Source organism: Nerophis ophidion, linkage group LG10 (assembly GCF_033978795.1).
Source record: "Nerophis ophidion isolate RoL-2023_Sa linkage group LG10, RoL_Noph_v1.0, whole genome shotgun sequence".
Taxonomy (NCBI): domain Eukaryota; kingdom Metazoa; phylum Chordata; class Actinopteri; order Syngnathiformes; family Syngnathidae; genus Nerophis; species Nerophis ophidion.
The window spans coordinates 5,907,715-5,924,881 of NC_084620.1; the positions used below are offsets into that span (position 1 = coordinate 5,907,715).

Here is a 17,167-nt window from a genome sequence, read left to right on the forward strand (position 1 = left end):
TACTGGCCGTATTGTTTATTTAAAGAAATTATATTATTCTGTACATTGTTCATTAACCCGTACCTCGCAAATATATGTACAAAGTTCACAGCTGTCACCTAATTAATTACAATATCCGTCAGGAATAAGAAAAAAAAAAAAAAAGAGTAGCAAGATGAAAGGTGAGCAAGTTGAGCAGGAGTCGACAACAGTGCAATAATACTGGACTAAAAATCTGTTTTTGGATTCCAGCAAACCAAAAAATCAAGTTCCGTCTTATCAGTGCGCTCTACCTGCACTCCTTTGGATGATTGGCATTGTAATAATGAGTGTCACTGGAACGAGGAAGGCGAATAAAAGGCTAAAAGGTGGAGGGTCCGGGTAAGGACGGTGGACCAGGCTCAGTTTGTCCTCTGAGGCACGCAGCCTTCCATCTCCAGGACCTCCGGCCATCCCTCATACTTGTTTGTGTCTGCGCTGTTCTTGATGTGCTGCATAGAAGAAAAAAAACATGTTGAAGAACAGGAAATACAAAGATTAACATCACGGCCTTTACTGCGTTTAAAACAAGCATGGAAAAACACTGGCTCGGTTAGGTCACTGGAAAACGTAGGAACCGGATAGACTTCCAACATTCCTCAGGTATGTTAGTTCCGCATCTGAGTACAGTGGGCAGCGTTTCAATACTTACTTTTCAGCCAAAATAAAAAGGACATGCTTTAAAAACAAAAACAATCATTGGATAAAGTGAAGTTGCAAACTTGGAAGCGCAATGTAGTGAGGGATACAGACACCAAAAATATAAAGACAAATCACATTTTATCGCAAATACTTATATTTTGCATGCAAAAAAACAATGCAAACTAGGTTTAAAGGCCTACTGAAACCCACCACTACCCAGCACGCAGTCTGAAAGTTTATACATCAATGATGAAATATTAACATTGCAACACATGCCAATACGGCCTGTTTAGTTTTACTAAATTACAATTTTAAATTTCCCGCAGAGTTTCTTGTTGAAAACGTCGTGGAATGATGACGCGTGCGCGTGACGTCTCGAGTTGGAGGGGACATATTAGCGCAGCACCACTAGCGGCTAAAAGTCGTCTCTTCTCATCGCGCAATTAAACAGTATTCTGGACATCTGTGTTGCTGAATCTTTTGCAATTTGTTCAATTAATAATGGAAAAGTCAAAGTAGAAAGATGGAGGTGGGAAGCTTTAGCCTTTAGCCACACAAACACACGGTGTTTCCTTGTTTAAAATTCCCGGAGGTGAAGCTTTACTATGGATCAGAGCGGTCAAGCGAACATGGATCCCGACCAAATGTCAACCGGCAGGTTTCAGTGAGAAATTTGTGGTAAAAAGTCGCCTCTTACCGGAGATCTGTGGAACCTCTGTCGTGCTGCTGCTGCCGTGACTAATTCCCTCAGAGACTGACGTCAAGACACCCGGGGACACATACCTCCGACTATCAGGTACTATATAATCCCGCTAAAACACTACCAACACAATAGTAATATGAGGGATTTCTCCAAATTATCCTAGTAAATGTGTCTAAAAACATCTGAATCGCTCGAAATGCAATCGCTTTTTTTTTTTTACTTTATTTTTTTTTTCTAGTCCTTCGCTATTAATATCTTCAGCCACGAATCTTTCATCCTCGCTCAAAATAATGGGGAAATTGTCGTTCTCTCAGTCCGAATAGCTCTTTTTGTTGGAGACTCCCATTGTAAACAATGTGAGGATGCGAGGAGCCCGCACACGGGTAACGTCATCCTGTGCTACTTCCGGTACAGGCAAGACTTTTTTATTAACGACCAAAAGTGGCGAACTTTATCGTGGATGTTCTCTACTAAATCCTTTCAGCAAAAATATGGCAATATCGCGAAATGATCAAGTATGACACATAGAATGGACCTGCTATCCCCGTTTAAATAAAATCTAATTTCAGTAGGCCTTTAACACTAACATAATTAACATTTGTTGCTTTCTTTTGGCTTCTGATTGGCTAAAAGGGCATTACAGGTGTCCCATGTTACATTGGCGTTCGTAGACACCATTTTTTTTGTCCTCAACTGTTCCATTCTTGGACACTGAAGCAAAATTTTCTTCAGGAAAAAAAAAAAGTCACACTACCTGCTCAAACGGACTCTTGGTCTTGATCCCTTTCCCTCCGACAAAGATCCAGTTATCCCGGAAGCCCAAGTTGTTGATGCTTGAGCTCCCCAGATCAGCGATTAGCTTTCGGGCTTCGCCATTGAGCCTGCGAACCAAACAAACAAACAAAAAAAAAAAAAACTGCGTCACTTGATGACAGCATGAAACGTGCGAAAAAAAACAAAGCTTCTTACTTGGTGGAGGGATCGTCAAAAGACGCCATCATGGTGATCGTGCCTTCCGGGATTGCCTTCAAGAACTGGATAAGGGGGGCCACATCTGGGAGGGGACACAGTAAAACTCTACATGCTTTGTAAAGATGTCGAACATTTTTGAAAGCAGTTCTTACCTCCTCCCCACATGTCAAAGGAGTCCGTCTTGTTAACCTCTCCTGTTTTTCCTGCGGGAGACATTTGATTGTGTAGTGATAACACATAAGTGGCATAAAAGGTGACTTTATTACCATTGACAAGAACGATGTTGATTCCTCTTCCAACGTTATTCTTCACGCCGCTCATTATCCTGAAAAAGGACAACGTGACAGAGTCCGTGTTTGACTTGACACCTTCATCAAACACCACTTACAGTTTGTCCTCCAAACAGATTTTAGGCCCCACCACGCTGGCCGCGCCGCTCGCCATCTTGAAGGCAAAGTGTCTATCGGGACACGCCTTCGACAGTCCACATTTGTGTCGGACTGGTGTGACCCCTGGGTGGGTGGGGGACACAAAATGAGAGATTTTGATGTGAGAGGAATGGGCAAAATTCTAAGAAACAAAGAAGGGAAAAAAAACTTACGGTCGTCTCTATGCATTGGTAAGGATTTGACTGGAAGACAAAAAAAAAGAGCTTTAGGAGATTTCAAGATGCAGATTTCAGGGTTTTACTTACAATTAAGCCTGGGCTGTGTGTTTATGTATGAATATATACATTCATATTGTTATACTTGATTATTAAGAGTATGTGATAGCTCAGCTCCTACCTTGTTTACTTCTGTGACAACCTCTTAAAGGCCTACTGAAATGAGATTTTATTTAAACGAGAATAGCAGGTCCATTCTATGTGTCATACTTGATCATTTCGCGATATTGCCATATTTTTGCTGAAAGGATTTAGTAGAGAACATTGACGATAAAGTTCACAACTTTTGGTCGCTAATAAAAAAGCCCGGCCTTTACCGTGCGCGTGACGTCATGAGTTGCAGGGCTCTACACATATTCACATTGTTTATAATGGAAGCCACCAGCAGTGAAAGCAATTCGGACCGAGAAAGCGACAATTTCCCCATTAGTTTGAGCGAGGATGAAAGATTCGTGAATTAGGATATTGTTAGTGAAGGACTAGAAAAAAAAAAGAAAAAAAAGATACTGCTCCGGGTGGCGGCAGTGTGAGCGTTTCAGATGTAATTAGACACATTTACTAAGATAATTCTGGAAGATCGCTTATTGTTTTAATAGTGTTTTAGTGAGATTGTAAAGACATACCTCGAGGTCGGATGGCTGCGGTGAACACAGTGTCTCAGAGAGAAGCCAAGGAGCCAATCTCACAGCTGCCTTTTTTGACAGCTGCTGTTAAATCCTTTTAGCAAAAATATGGCAATATCGCAAAATGATCAAGTATGACACATAGAATGGACCTGCTATCCCCGTTTAAATAAGAAAATCTCATTTCAGTAGGCCTTTAATGTTTTTATTGTTTTACTATTCACACTATTGATGCCCTAAACCGCTGGTGCAACGTTTGCTGCTTTGTGCAGTTAATAGCCGTGATGGCGCATCAAACAGCACAGAGAAGATTGTAACAATAAATGCCAGTGGTGACGCTCATCTCTCTTTGGCAGAGCAGCGAGGCGGGGTTAGTGAGAGATGCACTGTTTGCACAGACAGACAGTAAAACACGAACTCAGGAGGAAAATTTGTCAAGAAACAGCAACAAAAGTAGCTACCAAATCAAAGTAGTATCAATGCAATACCAATACCCATATTTGGATTGATGCTCCCACCTTTAGTTTTCAGTCTTGTGGTTTAACACGTGTTGAGTGCCCACTGATTTTTGACAAATATAACAGCATCTTGGATTTTGTGTTGCTTAACTAGATCCACACTTGATCCAGACTATTCTTTATACTGGAAACTCAATCCTTAAATCAATAAAAATATGGATTCTTTGATTTACATCGGTAATTTGAGGTCATTGAATATCATTTACAGAAACAGAGTGGGAAAAATAACTAAAAAATTAAGAGCTTGTCTAAATAATATGCGCTTGGTGGGATCTCTTTTTTTTGTTGTTGTTGTTGCTTCCACCTGGGTAAGTGTGTAATGCGTAAGCGCGGCAGATACTTTACTCAGTCAGTCTGTACAAACGATGGCTGATTGTTAACGGGTCCCAGGTGGAAGCAACAACAACAACAACAAAAAAAAGAGATCCCACCAAGCGCATATTATTGAGACAAGCCCTTAATTTTTTAGTTATTTTTCTCACTCTGTTTCTGTAAATGATATTCAATGACCTCAAATTACCGATGTAAATCAAAGAATCCATATTTTTATTTAAGGATTGAGTTTCCAGTATAAAGAATAGTCTGGTTATCTAAGGCAGTGGTTCTCAACCTTTTTTCAGTGATGTACCCCCTGTGAACATTTTTTTTAATTCAAGTACCCCCTAATCAGAGCAAAGCCTTTTTGGTTGAAAAAAAGAGATAAATAAGTAAAATACAGCACTATGTCATCAGTTCTTGATTTATTAAATTGTATAACAGTGCAAAATATTGCTCATTTGTAGTGGTCTTTCTTGAACTAGCAGGAAAAAAAGATATAAGTATAACTAAAACTTGTTGAAAAATAAACAAGTGATTCAATTATAAATAAAGATTTCTACACATAAGTAGTCATCAACTTAAAGTGGCCTCTTTGGGGATTGTAATAGAGATCCATCTGGATTCATGAACTTCATTCTAAAAATGTCTTCACAAAAAAATAATTCTTTAACATCAATATTTATGGAACATGTCCACAAAAAATCTATCTGTCAACACTGAATATTGCATTGTTGCATTTCTTTTCACAGTTTATGAAGTTACATTCATATTTTCTTGAAGTGTTATTCAATAAATATATTTACAGTATACAGGATTTTTGAATTGTAGCTATTTTTAGAATATTTTTGAAAAATCTCACGTACCCCTTCGCATACCTTCAAGAATCCCCAGGGGTACGCGTACCCCCATTTGAGAACAACTGATCTAAGGTGTTGATAGGTATGTCAATATCCATGGAGCTATGGAGGTGAATACAAATACAACTTTAACTACATTAAACTAAATTAGTTAGACAGACATTTTTCACAGCACTAACATTTGGGACAAGTTTGGTGTAAGAATAATTATACATTGAAAACATTAAAACTGTAATAAACAAAAAACATTGTACAGCACTGACATTTGGGATATGTTTGGGGAGAGTTTGAAGTTGGGTGGGGCTGGATGGCATCATTGGTCAGCAAATTTATTTTACAATAACTTAAGAACCTCGTCTGCACAAACGAATGGGAGTGTCATATTAATATTTGCAATGATATTAAAATGTTTAATATTTGTATGTAGGTGCTGACTTAATTCAGGCAGAAGTTTCAAAACAAACATGTTGGCCTGGTTTGGAAAAATGTACCCAATTGAAATTGAAGCGGAAAAGAGTAGAGGAGAAGAAAACAATCTGTTTTTTTTTAAAACTACCCAAGTTGTCAACTTCGTTTCTCACTGACACTGAATGTAGGTGCTCTTCAACAGAACCAGTCAGCAGAGGTGAAGTGGCGGGTGACGCTTTTCATCACAAATATGTGAGTATTAAAATGGTGAACTACTGGAACAGAGGCAGGGAGTCCCCTTAATGTAACTGATTGTCACGAAAACATATTTTCCTTTTTTACGTGAAAACAAATGAATATAATGTATTGTAGAGTCCAGAGTAAGACACAAAGTATGATGCTTTTTTTTAGATTTTATCGCCAATCTTACGCTAACCACGGGGCCAATTCTAGCAAGTTATTTCCTCTGCGCAGACACGTCCAACTCCGTGCGTCACTTCTAGGCAAACACTTCCTAATTCTCCGCCAACAAGGTGTGTTCAAGACCACGGGGAAAAAGGATCATAACACGCAAACATACATCTTAACACCAGCAGGAAGTTACAGTGTGAATGAATATATACAGTGGGGCAAAAAAGTATTTAGTCAGCCACCGATTGTGCAAGTTCTCCCACTAAAATGATGACAGGTCTGTAATTTTCATCATAGGTACACTTCAACTTTGAGAGACAGAATGTGAAAAAAAATCCAGGAATTCACATTGTAGGAATTTTAAAGAATTTATTTGTAAATTATGGTGGAAAATAAGTATTTGGTCAACCACTCAAAGCTCTCACTGATGGAAGAAGGTTTTGGCTCAAAATCTCACGATACATGGCCCCATTCATTCTTTCCTTAACACGGATCAATCGTCCTGTCCCCTTAGCAGAAAAACAGCTCCAAAGCATGTTTCCACCCCCATGCTTCACAGTAGGTGTGGTGTTCTTGGGATGCAACTCAGTATTCTTCTTCCTCCAAGCATAATGAGTTGAGTTTATACCAAAAAGTTATATTTTGGTTTCATCTGACCACATGACATTCTCCCAATCCTCTGCTGTATCATCCATGTATCCATTTTGGTATAAACTCAACTCGTCGTGTTTGGAGGAAGAAGAATACTGAGTTGCATACCGAGAACACCAGACCTACTGTGAAACATGGGGGTGGAAACATCATGCTTACTCTGAGATCGGTAGGTTGTGAGTTCAAACCCCGGCCGAGTCATACCAAAGACTATACAAAAATGTGACCCATTGCCTCCCTGCTTGGCACTCAGCATCAAGGGTTGGAATTGGGGGTTAAATCACCATAAATGATTCCAGGGCGCGGCACCGCTGCTGCCCACTGCTCCCCTCACTTCCCAGGGGGTGATCAAGGGGATGGGTCAAATGCAGAGAATAATTTCGCCACATCTCGTATGTGTGTGACAATCATAGCTACTTTAACTTTTTTTAACTTTAAAAATGGGACCCATTGCCTCCCTGCTTGGCACTCAGCATCAAGGGTTGGAATTGGGGGTTAAATCACCATAAATGATTCCCGGCCGCGGCACCGCTGCTGCCCACTGCTCCCCTCAGCTCCCAGGGAGTGATCGAGGGGATGGGGCAAATGCAGAGGACATATTTCACCACATCTAGTGTGTGTGTGTGTGTGTGACAATCATTGGTACTTTAAAAAGTTTCAATCAATCAAAGGCCGGACTTCCTGTTCCTGGTCACTCACCGATCACGTTGCCCAGCTTGAAATCCATCTTGACTTCCAGCAGCTCAAAAGCCAAGTAGGCGGCGAGGACGAACGTGAAAATGATGGCCGCTAGTTTCACAATACCTTGCAAGGGAAACCAACAAAAGTTGTGAGCGTTATTTAAATGTGCGTTAAAGTGGCCCGATGATGCAAGTAACGTCTTTACCTCCAGCCCGCACCATCCTAGTCACCACCATCCACTTGTGAGCACCTCAAAGAAGCAGAAAAACATACTTAAGACCAAGTGTTTACAACATAAACAACACTTGGGGCGGTATAGCTCGGTTGGGAGAGCGGTCGTGCCAACAACTTGAGGGTTGCAGGTTCGATCCACGCTTCCGCCATTCTAGTCACTGCCGTTGTGTCCTTGGGCAAGACACTTTACCTAAATGCTCCCAGTGCCACCCACACTGGTTTAAAGGCCTACTGAAATGAGATGTTCTTATTTAGACTGGGATAGCAGGTCCATTCTGTGTCATACTTGATCATTTCGCGATATTGCCGTATTTTTGCTGAAAGGATTTAGTAGAGAACATCCACGATAAAGTTTGCAACTTTTGGTCGATAATAAAAAAGCCTTGCCTGTACCGGAAGTAGACAATGTGCGCGTGACGTCACGGGTTGTGGAGCTCCTCACATTGTTTACAATCATGGCCACCAGCAGCTAGAGCGATTCGGAACGAGAAAGCGACGATTTCCCCATTAATTTGAGCGAGGATGAAAGATTTGTGGATAAAGAAAGTGAGAGTGAAGGACTAGAAGTAAAAAAAAAAAAAGACGAGGGTAGTGGGAGTGATTCAGATGTTAGACACATTTACTAGGATATTTCTGGAAAATCCCTTATCTGCCCATTGTGTTACTAGTGTTTTAGTGAGATTATATGGTCGTACCTGAAAGTCGGAGGAGTGTGGCCACGGGTGTGGTGACCGCCAGTGTCTCTGAGGAAAGCCAAGTTTCTCGACGAGGCGAAGCGAAGGCAGCCGTTGGGGCCGGGCTGAGATTTTTTTTTACCCCTCTTCCACGGTGGAAGCATCCCACGTTCGGGGGCGGCCGGTAGAAGGAGGCAAGAGGGTCCGCAGCTGCCTCTTTTACAGGTGCACGAGGAACGACGCAAGCTCTCCGCTCAGGTCTACGGTAAGAGCCGGCTTATTACCACAATTTTCTCACCGAAACCTGCCGGTTGACATGTGGTAGGGAACCATGTTCGCTTGACCGCTCTGTTCCATAGTAAAGCTTTACCGTCATCTTTAGGGAATGTAAACAAGGAAACACCGGGTGTGTTTGTGCGGTTATAGGCGGCCGCAATACACCGCTTCCTCCCTACATCTTTCTTCCTTGACGTCTCCATTATTAATTGAACAGATTGCAAAAGATTCAGCAACACAGATGTTCTGAATACTGTGTAATTATGCGATTAAAGCAGACATCTTATAGCTGGGATTGAGGCTGCAACAAAATGTCCACTACAATCCGTGACGTCACACTCACGCGTCATCACGCATCTTCATACCGCAACGTTTTCAACAGGATACTTAGCGTGAAATTTAAAATTGCAATTTAGTACACTAAAAAGGCCGTATTGGCATGTGTTGCAATGTTAAGATTTCATCATTGATATATAAACTATCAGACTGCGTGGTCGGTAGGAGTGGGTTTCAGTAGGCCTTTAAATGTAACTTAGATATTGGGCATCACTATGTAAAGCGCTTTGAGCCACTAGAGAAAAAGCGCTACATAAATATAATTCACTTCACTTGTCATATTAACATATTATTTATTAACTCTGGACTATTGAAACTACAGGAGCCAGTAAAGCTACAGACATTGTGTGTCATGTTTAAGGCTAGAAATAGAACATTACCAGCAAATTTACAAAAAATGCTTGGCATCACTTCTGAGAATACAGAGCATAGAAGAAACAGCAATATTCAAGGACAACTTTAAAACAAATGTGCACATCAGTGGTGGGGAAATTTCAGTTTTTGGTCCGGCCCTCACTGACTTGGGACCATTGCAAAATGATGTGCGTCCCAAAGTCACCAGCCTTGGCGTCACTATAAAGAGCGATTTAAAACTTGACAAGTCAATGGCGTTTTAAAATCGAGTTTTTATCACCTTCATCTTTTAGTAAAGGTTAAACCGTTTTTATCTTTTAACCTTTTTGAACAAGTCGTGCATGCTTTTATTTCAAGTCACCTGGACTACTGCACTTTATGCTGGCATTAGCCAAAAAGCTCTCTCCTGCATGCAGTTAGTCCAGAACGCGGCAGCACGACTTTTAACGGGCCAGGAAACACCAGCATATAACCCCAATTCTTCAGAGTTTGCACTGGCTCCCTGTTCATTTTAGAATTGATTTTAAAACATTGCTGTTTGTTTTTAAATCTTTACATGGACTGGCACCTCAGTATATCTCAGACCTCATCCAAATTTATACTCCTGCGCGCGCTCTGAGGTCCGAGAGCCAGCATCAGCTCGTGGTGCCCAAGACCGGACTTAAAACTAGGGGAGACAGGGCCTTCTCTGTGGTCGGCCCTAAGCTCTGGAACACTCTGCCCCACCATATTCGAACTGCTCCCACAGTGGAGTGTTTTAAGTCTCGTTTTAAGACCCACTTTTATTCTTTGGCTTTTAACACTACGTGAGTTGTGTGGTCCTCTGTCCTCTGTGTTTTTATACTTTTTAATTTCTATTTTGCTGTTTTAATTGATTTTACCCTTTAAAATTGTTTTTAATCATATTTTTATATTGTTTTTATATTTATTTTTTGTTTTTATTCAGTCATTGGTGGAGTATTATGTTTTTTTTTTATGTTTTTAACATGGCTGTGCAGCACTTAGGAAACGTTCTTGTTGTTTAAATGTGCTATATAAATAAAGAGGATTGGATTGGAGGTAAAATTGTGAAATTCTCTTTACGAGATAAAAAACTAAAAATATATTCCAATTGAAAAAATATATAAAGAAAGAACAATAAGATCATATGGACAGCCATAAATGTTTACATTTTTCTTTTGTATTTATTTTTTTACTTATTTTTTTGTCTGGTTTTGTATTTGGTCTGAATCATTCCGCGAGGTGTATATTATTATTATTATTTATCCCTGTTTGGTTTATAATTTATGAAGTTTTGCACTTGTGTTTTTTTTTTTTGATTGTTTCATTACATTTGGATGTATTTGTCGGTTTAAATGGCATTCATGAAGTAAGATAATGTATTATGTCAATGTCAAAGGGGGCAGGAAATTATAAGATTTTCTTCATCCTGCTCATTCTCAGGCATTGTTGTGTGAATTCAAAGGCCTACTGAAATGCGATTTTCTTATTTAAACGGGGATAGCAGGTCCATTCTATGTGTCATACTTGATCATTTCGCGATATTGCCACATTTTTGCTAAAAAGGATTTAGTAGAGAACATCCACAATAACTTTCGGTGCTAAGAGAAAAGCCCTGCCTCTACCGGAAGTCGCAGAAGATGACGTCACATGTTGATGGCTCCTCACATATTCACATTGTTTTTAATGGGAGCCTCCAACAAAAAGTGCTATTCGGACCGAGAAAACGACAATTTCCCCATTAATTTGAGCGAAGATGAAAGATTCGTGTTTGAGGATATTGATAGCGATGGACTAGAGAGAAAAAAACGAAAAAAAAAAAAAACGCGATAGAGACGTATTCTGATGTTTTTAGACACATTTAATAGGATAATTCTGGGAAATTCCTTAACTTTCTATTGTGTTTTAAGTGAGTTAAATATTACCTGATAGTCGGAAGGGTGTCTCCACGGGTGTGTTGACGCGCAGTGTCTCAGGGGAGACGACGGCAGCTATGGACGACACAAGCTCAGCTTTTCTCCGGTAAGAAGCGACTTTTTAACCACAATTTTCTCACCGAAAACTGCTGGTTGACATTCCGTCTTGATTCATGTTCGCTTGATCCATAGTAACGTTTCACCTCCAGGAATTTTAAACAAGGAATCACCGTGTGTTTGTGTGGCTAAAGGCTAAAGCTTCCCAACTCCATCATTCTACTGTGACTTCTCCAATATTAATTGAACAAATTGCAAGATTCAGCAACACAGATCTCCAAAATACTGTGTAATTATGCCGTTCAAGCAGACGACATTTAGCTGTGTGTGTGCGCAGCGCTCATACTTCCTTAAAACCTGTGACGTCTTGCGTAGTCATCATTACACGACGTTTCCAGGACGAAACTCCTGGGAAATTTAAAATTGTAATTTAGTAAACTAAAAAGGCTGTATTGGCATGTGTTGCAATGTTAATATTTCATCATTGATATATAAACTATCAGACTGCGTCGTCGGTAGTAGCGGGTTTCAGTAGGCCTTTAAGTTGTATGCCCATCCATCCCATCCATTTTCTACCGCTTATTCCCTTTCGGGGTCGCGGGGGGCGCTGGCGCCTATCTCAGCTACAATCGGGCGGAAGGCAGGGTACACCCTGGACAAGTCGCCACCTCATCGCAGGTCTAACACAGATAGACAACATTCACACTCACATTCACATTCACACACTAGGGCCAATTTAGTGTTGCCAATCAACCTATCCCCAGGTGCATGTCTTTGGAAGTGGGAGGAAGCCGGAGTACCCGGAGGGAACCCACGCATTCACGGGGAGAACATGCAAACTCCACACAGAAAGATCCCGAGCCTGGATTTGAACCCAGGACTGCAGGAACTTCGTATTGTGAGGCAGACGCACTAACCTTTAAGTTGTATGATTGAGGTATAATTATGTATCGTTCAAAATGCACATCAATGAAGGAGATAAATGAAAAATGAAATGAAGGTTGACTGGCAACACTAAATTGGCCCTAGTGTGTGAATATGAGTGTGAATGTTGTCTGTCTGTGTTGGCCCTGCGATGAGGTGGCGACTTGTCTAGGGTGTACGCCGACTTCCGACCGATTGTAGCTGAGATAGGCGCCTAGCCCCCCCCCCCCGCAACTCCAAAAGGGAATAAGCGGTGGGTAACGGATGGATGGATGGATGAATGGAAATGAAAATGTGTTTAATAAATACGGAGAGGAGCGCCGAGAGCATTTGAGCTAGCCGTTTGGCTGCCAGCCAACGTTTGGAAGCATCGAGTGATAACTTAAACACCACTTAACAAACTTTTTAACCTCACAACAGTGTTAGAATGAGAAACTTTAAACAAATTCCTCGATGTTTAGATATGTGGTGTAGAGGTCTAAAGCGAGTAGTTGAACACACTAGAAGTGACGCTAAATAAGTGTAATGGCATTCCTAAACCGAAGACCGAGACACTCCATTGACTTAAAAAGTACAAATAATATCCTTTTAGAGGAGAAAAGGTAAAAAAAGACAAGTATATGGTTACTTACAAGTAAGTAGACAGCTGCTCACACGCCGGGCTCGTAGAAATGACACTTGAGCTGCTTTATTTGCACGGGGCGGTCGCTTTCAAGGCGGAAGAGAATGACACAAAAATGTTTCAAGGTGTTTTTATTTTCTTTCAGCTAAAACGCCGTCTAGCAAAGATAAGGAATGCGTTTACAATCGTTGCGTTTTGTTTTATAAGCACTACAAGCAATATTTGTCTGTAAGATGTATTTTACAATGTGGCTCTTACAATACTTCCGCGATTTCTTCTTCGCTAATTTGAAGGGAGTAGGAGACTACAGCGCCCCCACTGCTTTCGGAGTAATGTTAATGGTTGGATTTACTATCCTAAGGCAGTTTAAAGGCCTACTGAAACCCACTACTACCGACCACGCAGTCTGATAGTTTATATATCAATGATGAAATATTAACATTGCAACACATGCCAATACGGCCTTTTTAGTTTACTAAATTGCAATTTTAAATTTCCCACGAGGTTTCATGTTGAAATCGTCGCGGAATGATGACGCTTATGTTGAAGCGTGCTTGTGACGTTATTGGTTGGAGCGGACATTTTATCCCAGCACCACTCACGGCTAAAAGTAATCTGATTTAATCGCATAATTACATAGTATTCTGGACATCTGTGTTGCTGAATCTTTTGCAATTTGTTCAATTAATAATGGAGACGTCAAAGAAGAATGCTGTTGGTGGAAAGCGGTGGATTGCAGCTGCCTTTAGCAAACAAAACACAGCCGGTGTTTCTTTGTTTTTTGTGAAGCTTTAATATGGAACAGAGTGGTCAAGCAAACATGTTTTTCACCACATGTCAACCGGCAGGTTTCGGTGAGAAAGTTTTGGTAATAAGTCGGCTCTTACCGGAGACTTGAGCGGAGTTTGCTTAAAAAGGCAGCTGTGACTTTCTTGGCTCCTCCATATGGCTTCCCTCAGAGACACTGGCGGTCACTGCAGCCCTCCGACTTTCAGGTATGTCTTTATAATCTCAATAAAACACTTGTAACACAATAAGCAGATAAGGGATTTTCCAGAATGATCCTAGTAAATGTGTCTAATAACTGAATCGATCCCACTGCCGTCGCCTTTTCTTTTTCCTAAGGCTTCACTCTAACTTTCCTCATCCACAAATCTTTCATCCTCACTCAAATTAATGGAAAAAATGTCGCTTTCTCGGTCCGAATCACTCTCGCTGCTGGTGGCCATGATTGTAAACAATGTGAGTATGTGAGGAGCTCCACAACCCGTGACGTCACGTGCACATACTTCCGGTACAGGCAAGGCTTTTTTTTATTAGCGACCAAAAGTTGCGAACTTTATCGTCGATGTTCTCTACTAAATCTTTTTGTCAAAAATATGGCAATATCGCGAAATGATCAAGTATGACACATAGAATGGACCTGCTATCCCCGTTTAAATAATAAAATCTCATTTCAGTAGGCCTTTAAACTGTTGTATATCCCATTCCCTCTAAATGCATTTTTTGAGTAGCTTTACATTCACGCTATTATAATTAAATACATTACAAACCATTTATTTGTACAAAAAACTATTAAAAAGCAGAGTAGGATCACTTCTTTTTAATATTAAAATACAAACATTGAACAGATCAAGGGTTTTTCAAAGCCAAAAAAGCAACAAATTGAAAGTATCTCAATAAATAAAGATATTGTATTTTTCCCGTGGCTGTCTTTCAGATAGGGCTGCACGATACGGCCAAATTAATAATCATGAGTATGTTTTTAATCAGGGCAGCAAGGTGACAGAGGCGTTAGTGCGTTTGCCTCACAATACGAAGGTCCTGGGTTCGATCCTGCGCTCGGGATCCTTCTGTGTGGAGTTTGCATGTTCTCCCCGTGACTGCGTGGGTTCCCTACGGGTACTCCGGCTTCCTCCCACTTCCAAAGACATGCACCTGAGGATAGGTTGATTGGCAACACTAAATTGACCCTAGAGTGTGAATGTTGTCTGTCTATCTGTGTTGGCCATGAGATAAGGTGGCTACTTGTCCAGGGTGTACCCCACCTACCGCCTGAATGCAGCTGAGATAGGTTCCAGTGCCCCCCGCGACCCCGAAGGGAGTAAGCGGTAGAAAATGGATAGATGGATGTTTTTAATCAATATTGAAATAAGGTATATTAATCATAACTCATTATGTTAGGTGAAGCACAGTGTTGCGAGGGGGTCGGGGGGCACTTAATAGTCCAATAAAAAGGCTAAAAAAAACAGATCCTAAATATTTAAAGACAAATTTGTATTTTTTGTTCATATTTAGTATTATTATGCAGCTTAGGCTCCAGCAACACCGAAATGTACAAGCGGTAGAAAATGGATGGATGGAAGATATCCTCTTTTCTCATGATCGAATGTATCTATTTTTAACGTACGGGCTCATTAAAAAAAACCCAGCTATGATCCATGGTTGGCCCATGCGTCATTATTTGGACATTCCCGCTTTACCTAAACAAACATTGTTTATAGTGATAAAACTTGTATGTTAAAGGCCTACTGAAATGAGATGTTTTTATGTAAACGGGGATAGCAGGTCTATTCTATGTGTCATACTTGATCATTTCGCGATATTGCCATATTTTTGCTGAAAGCATTTAGTAAGAAGATCCGCGATAATGTCCGCAACTTTCGGTGCTAAAAGAAATGCCCTGCCTCTACCGGAAGTAGCAGACGATGACGTCACATGTTTGAGGGCTCCTCACATATTCCCATTGTTTTTAATGGGAGCCTCCAACAAAAAGTGCTATTCGGACCGAGAAAACGACAATTTCCTCATTAATTTGAGCGAGGATGAAAGATTCGTGTTTGAGGATATTGATAGCGACGGACTAGAAAAAAAATAAAATAAAAAATAAAAGTTAAAAAAACCGCGATTGCATTAAGATGGATTCATATGTTTTTACAGACATTTACTAGGTTAATTCTGGGAAATCCCTTATCTTTCTATTGTGTTGCTAGTGTTTTAGTGAGTTTAATAGTACCTGATAGTCGGAAGGGTGTCTCCACGGGTGTCTTGACGCGCAGTGTCTCAGGGGAGTCGACGGCAGCTATGGATGGCACAAGCTCAGCTGTTCTCCGGTAAGAACTGACTTTTTAACCACAATTTTCTCACCGAAACCTGCTGGTTGACATGTGGTCTGATCCATAGAAAAGTTTCACCTCCAAGAATTTTAAACAAGGAATCACCGTGTGTTTGTGTGGCTAAAGGCTAAAGCTTCCCAACTCCATCTTTCTACTGTGACTTCTCCAATATTAATTGAACAAATTGCAAAAGATTCAGCAACACAGATGTACAAAAAACTGTATAATTATGCCGTTAAAGCAGACGACATTTAGCTGTGTGTGTGCGCAGCGCTCATACTTTCTAAAAACCCGAGACGTCTTGCGTACACGTCATCATTACACGACGTTTCGAATAATTAAAATTGTAATTTAGTAAACTAGAAAGGCCGTATTGGCATGTGTTGCAATGTTAATATTTCATCATTGATATATAAACTATCAGACTGCGTGGTGGGTAGTAGTGGGTTTTAGTAGGCCTTTAAATGGCTAAATACAATAAACAGCCTTTAACGTATCGGATGTACTCACGTGAAAGAGCAGTCCCTCAATGTGCAATTTGATTTCCGCATTCAAACACATGTGCAGATGCAGGGGGGGTGCATGAATTCCAATGTGGAGCATGTCTCGCCAGAACACAAGCAAGAACTGTTAGGACTGGACAGAAAAGTGTCTCCAGGCTCTATTTAGCACGATGGCTCGCTGTTAGTCCTGCTGGTGCAACTCCAGGCAGACAAGTAGAGCAGCGTGTTGTGCTGGCGTCCATACCTGTTGCCATCTATTAAGAGCGAAGCGGTCTCTAACGCACGCCACGTTAGACTCCACGGAATTGAAACGTGAAAAGTGAAGGTTGGTTGTCTGGCGTGGTCAAAGAGCTGAGTGTGCATCCACAATGGCCTCTGGCGTGGGCGGAGCCATTTTCACATGTCTTCAAGACGAGCCGCTGTTGCTTTCTTGCCTCTGCGGGCTGTGAAAGTGCTTGATTTGATATGCAGGGGGGAGCCTGCTTTTTAAATGTTAATATTGCAGAAGATCACCCTCCTCTAATCATGGCAGCCAAAATTGTGATTAAATTCCATCAATTGTGCAGCCCTACTTCCAGATACACAGATCCCTCCATTCAGCACAGCACTGGTGTGCATCACTGCAGAAGATTCTGCTGAAAAAGACACATCATTATAATTAGCTTTTGCAAAAAAAAAAAAGAAAAAAA

At 40.9% G+C, this 17,167-nt stretch overlaps 2 protein-coding genes and 1 long non-coding RNA gene across 7 annotated transcripts in view; 1 reads left to right on the forward strand and 2 right to left on the reverse strand.

Annotated features, from left to right (window-relative positions):
• Positions 1–12,980, reverse strand: fam3c (FAM3 metabolism regulating signaling molecule C). Of its 3 annotated transcripts, none has more exons than XM_061912181.1 (10): positions 12,870–12,977; positions 7,672–7,716; positions 7,485–7,589; positions 2,937–2,966; positions 2,724–2,847; positions 2,602–2,660; positions 2,488–2,538; positions 2,333–2,417; positions 2,118–2,244; positions 1–470 (listed from the first exon to the last, which is right to left on the reverse strand). In XM_061912181.1, the coding sequence occupies exons 2-10, from the start codon at positions 7,700–7,702 to the stop codon at positions 381–383; spliced, it is 702 nt and encodes a 233-aa protein (XP_061768165.1). In that variant the 5' UTR covers positions 7,703–7,716; positions 12,870–12,977; the 3' UTR covers positions 1–380. The 3 variants fall into 3 exon arrangements, with proteins under 3 accessions (XP_061768165.1, XP_061768164.1, XP_061768163.1); XM_061912180.1 differs by lacking the exon at positions 12,870–12,977 and adding exons at positions 11,266–11,331; positions 11,397–11,624 and having other exon boundaries at positions 2,488–2,660; XM_061912179.1 differs by having other exon boundaries at positions 2,488–2,660; positions 12,870–12,980.
• Positions 1–17,167, forward strand: part of LOC133560087 (uncharacterized) — a 255,849-nt gene that overhangs the window by 234,603 nt on the left and 4,079 nt on the right. The window lies entirely within an intron of this gene.
• Positions 12,976–17,167, reverse strand: part of si:dkey-159a18.1 (sortilin) — a 27,215-nt gene continuing 23,023 nt past the window's right edge. The window contains exon 21 of one of the 2 annotated variants that reach the window (XM_061912178.1): positions 12,976–17,110. In XM_061912178.1, coding sequence (XP_061768162.1) covers positions 17,096–17,110 — 15 coding nt within the window. In that variant the 3' untranslated portion in view covers positions 12,976–17,095. Of the gene's footprint in view, positions 17,114–17,167 lie in introns of both variants that reach the window. The other variant, XM_061912177.1, reaches the window with a different exon arrangement.

Coding starts and splice junctions, on each gene's coding strand:
- fam3c (XM_061912179.1), bottom strand. CDS start 7,702: ATGGTGGTGACTAGGATGGTGCGGGCTGGAG. Junction 7,590..7,671: donor TAGGATGGTGCGGGCTGGAG/GTAAAGACGTTA, acceptor TTCCCTTGCAAG/GTATTGTGAAACTAGCGGCC. Junction 2,967..7,484: donor CAAGCTGGGCAACGTGATCG/GTGAGTGACCAG, acceptor TTTGTCTTCCAG/TCAAATCCTTACCAATGCAT.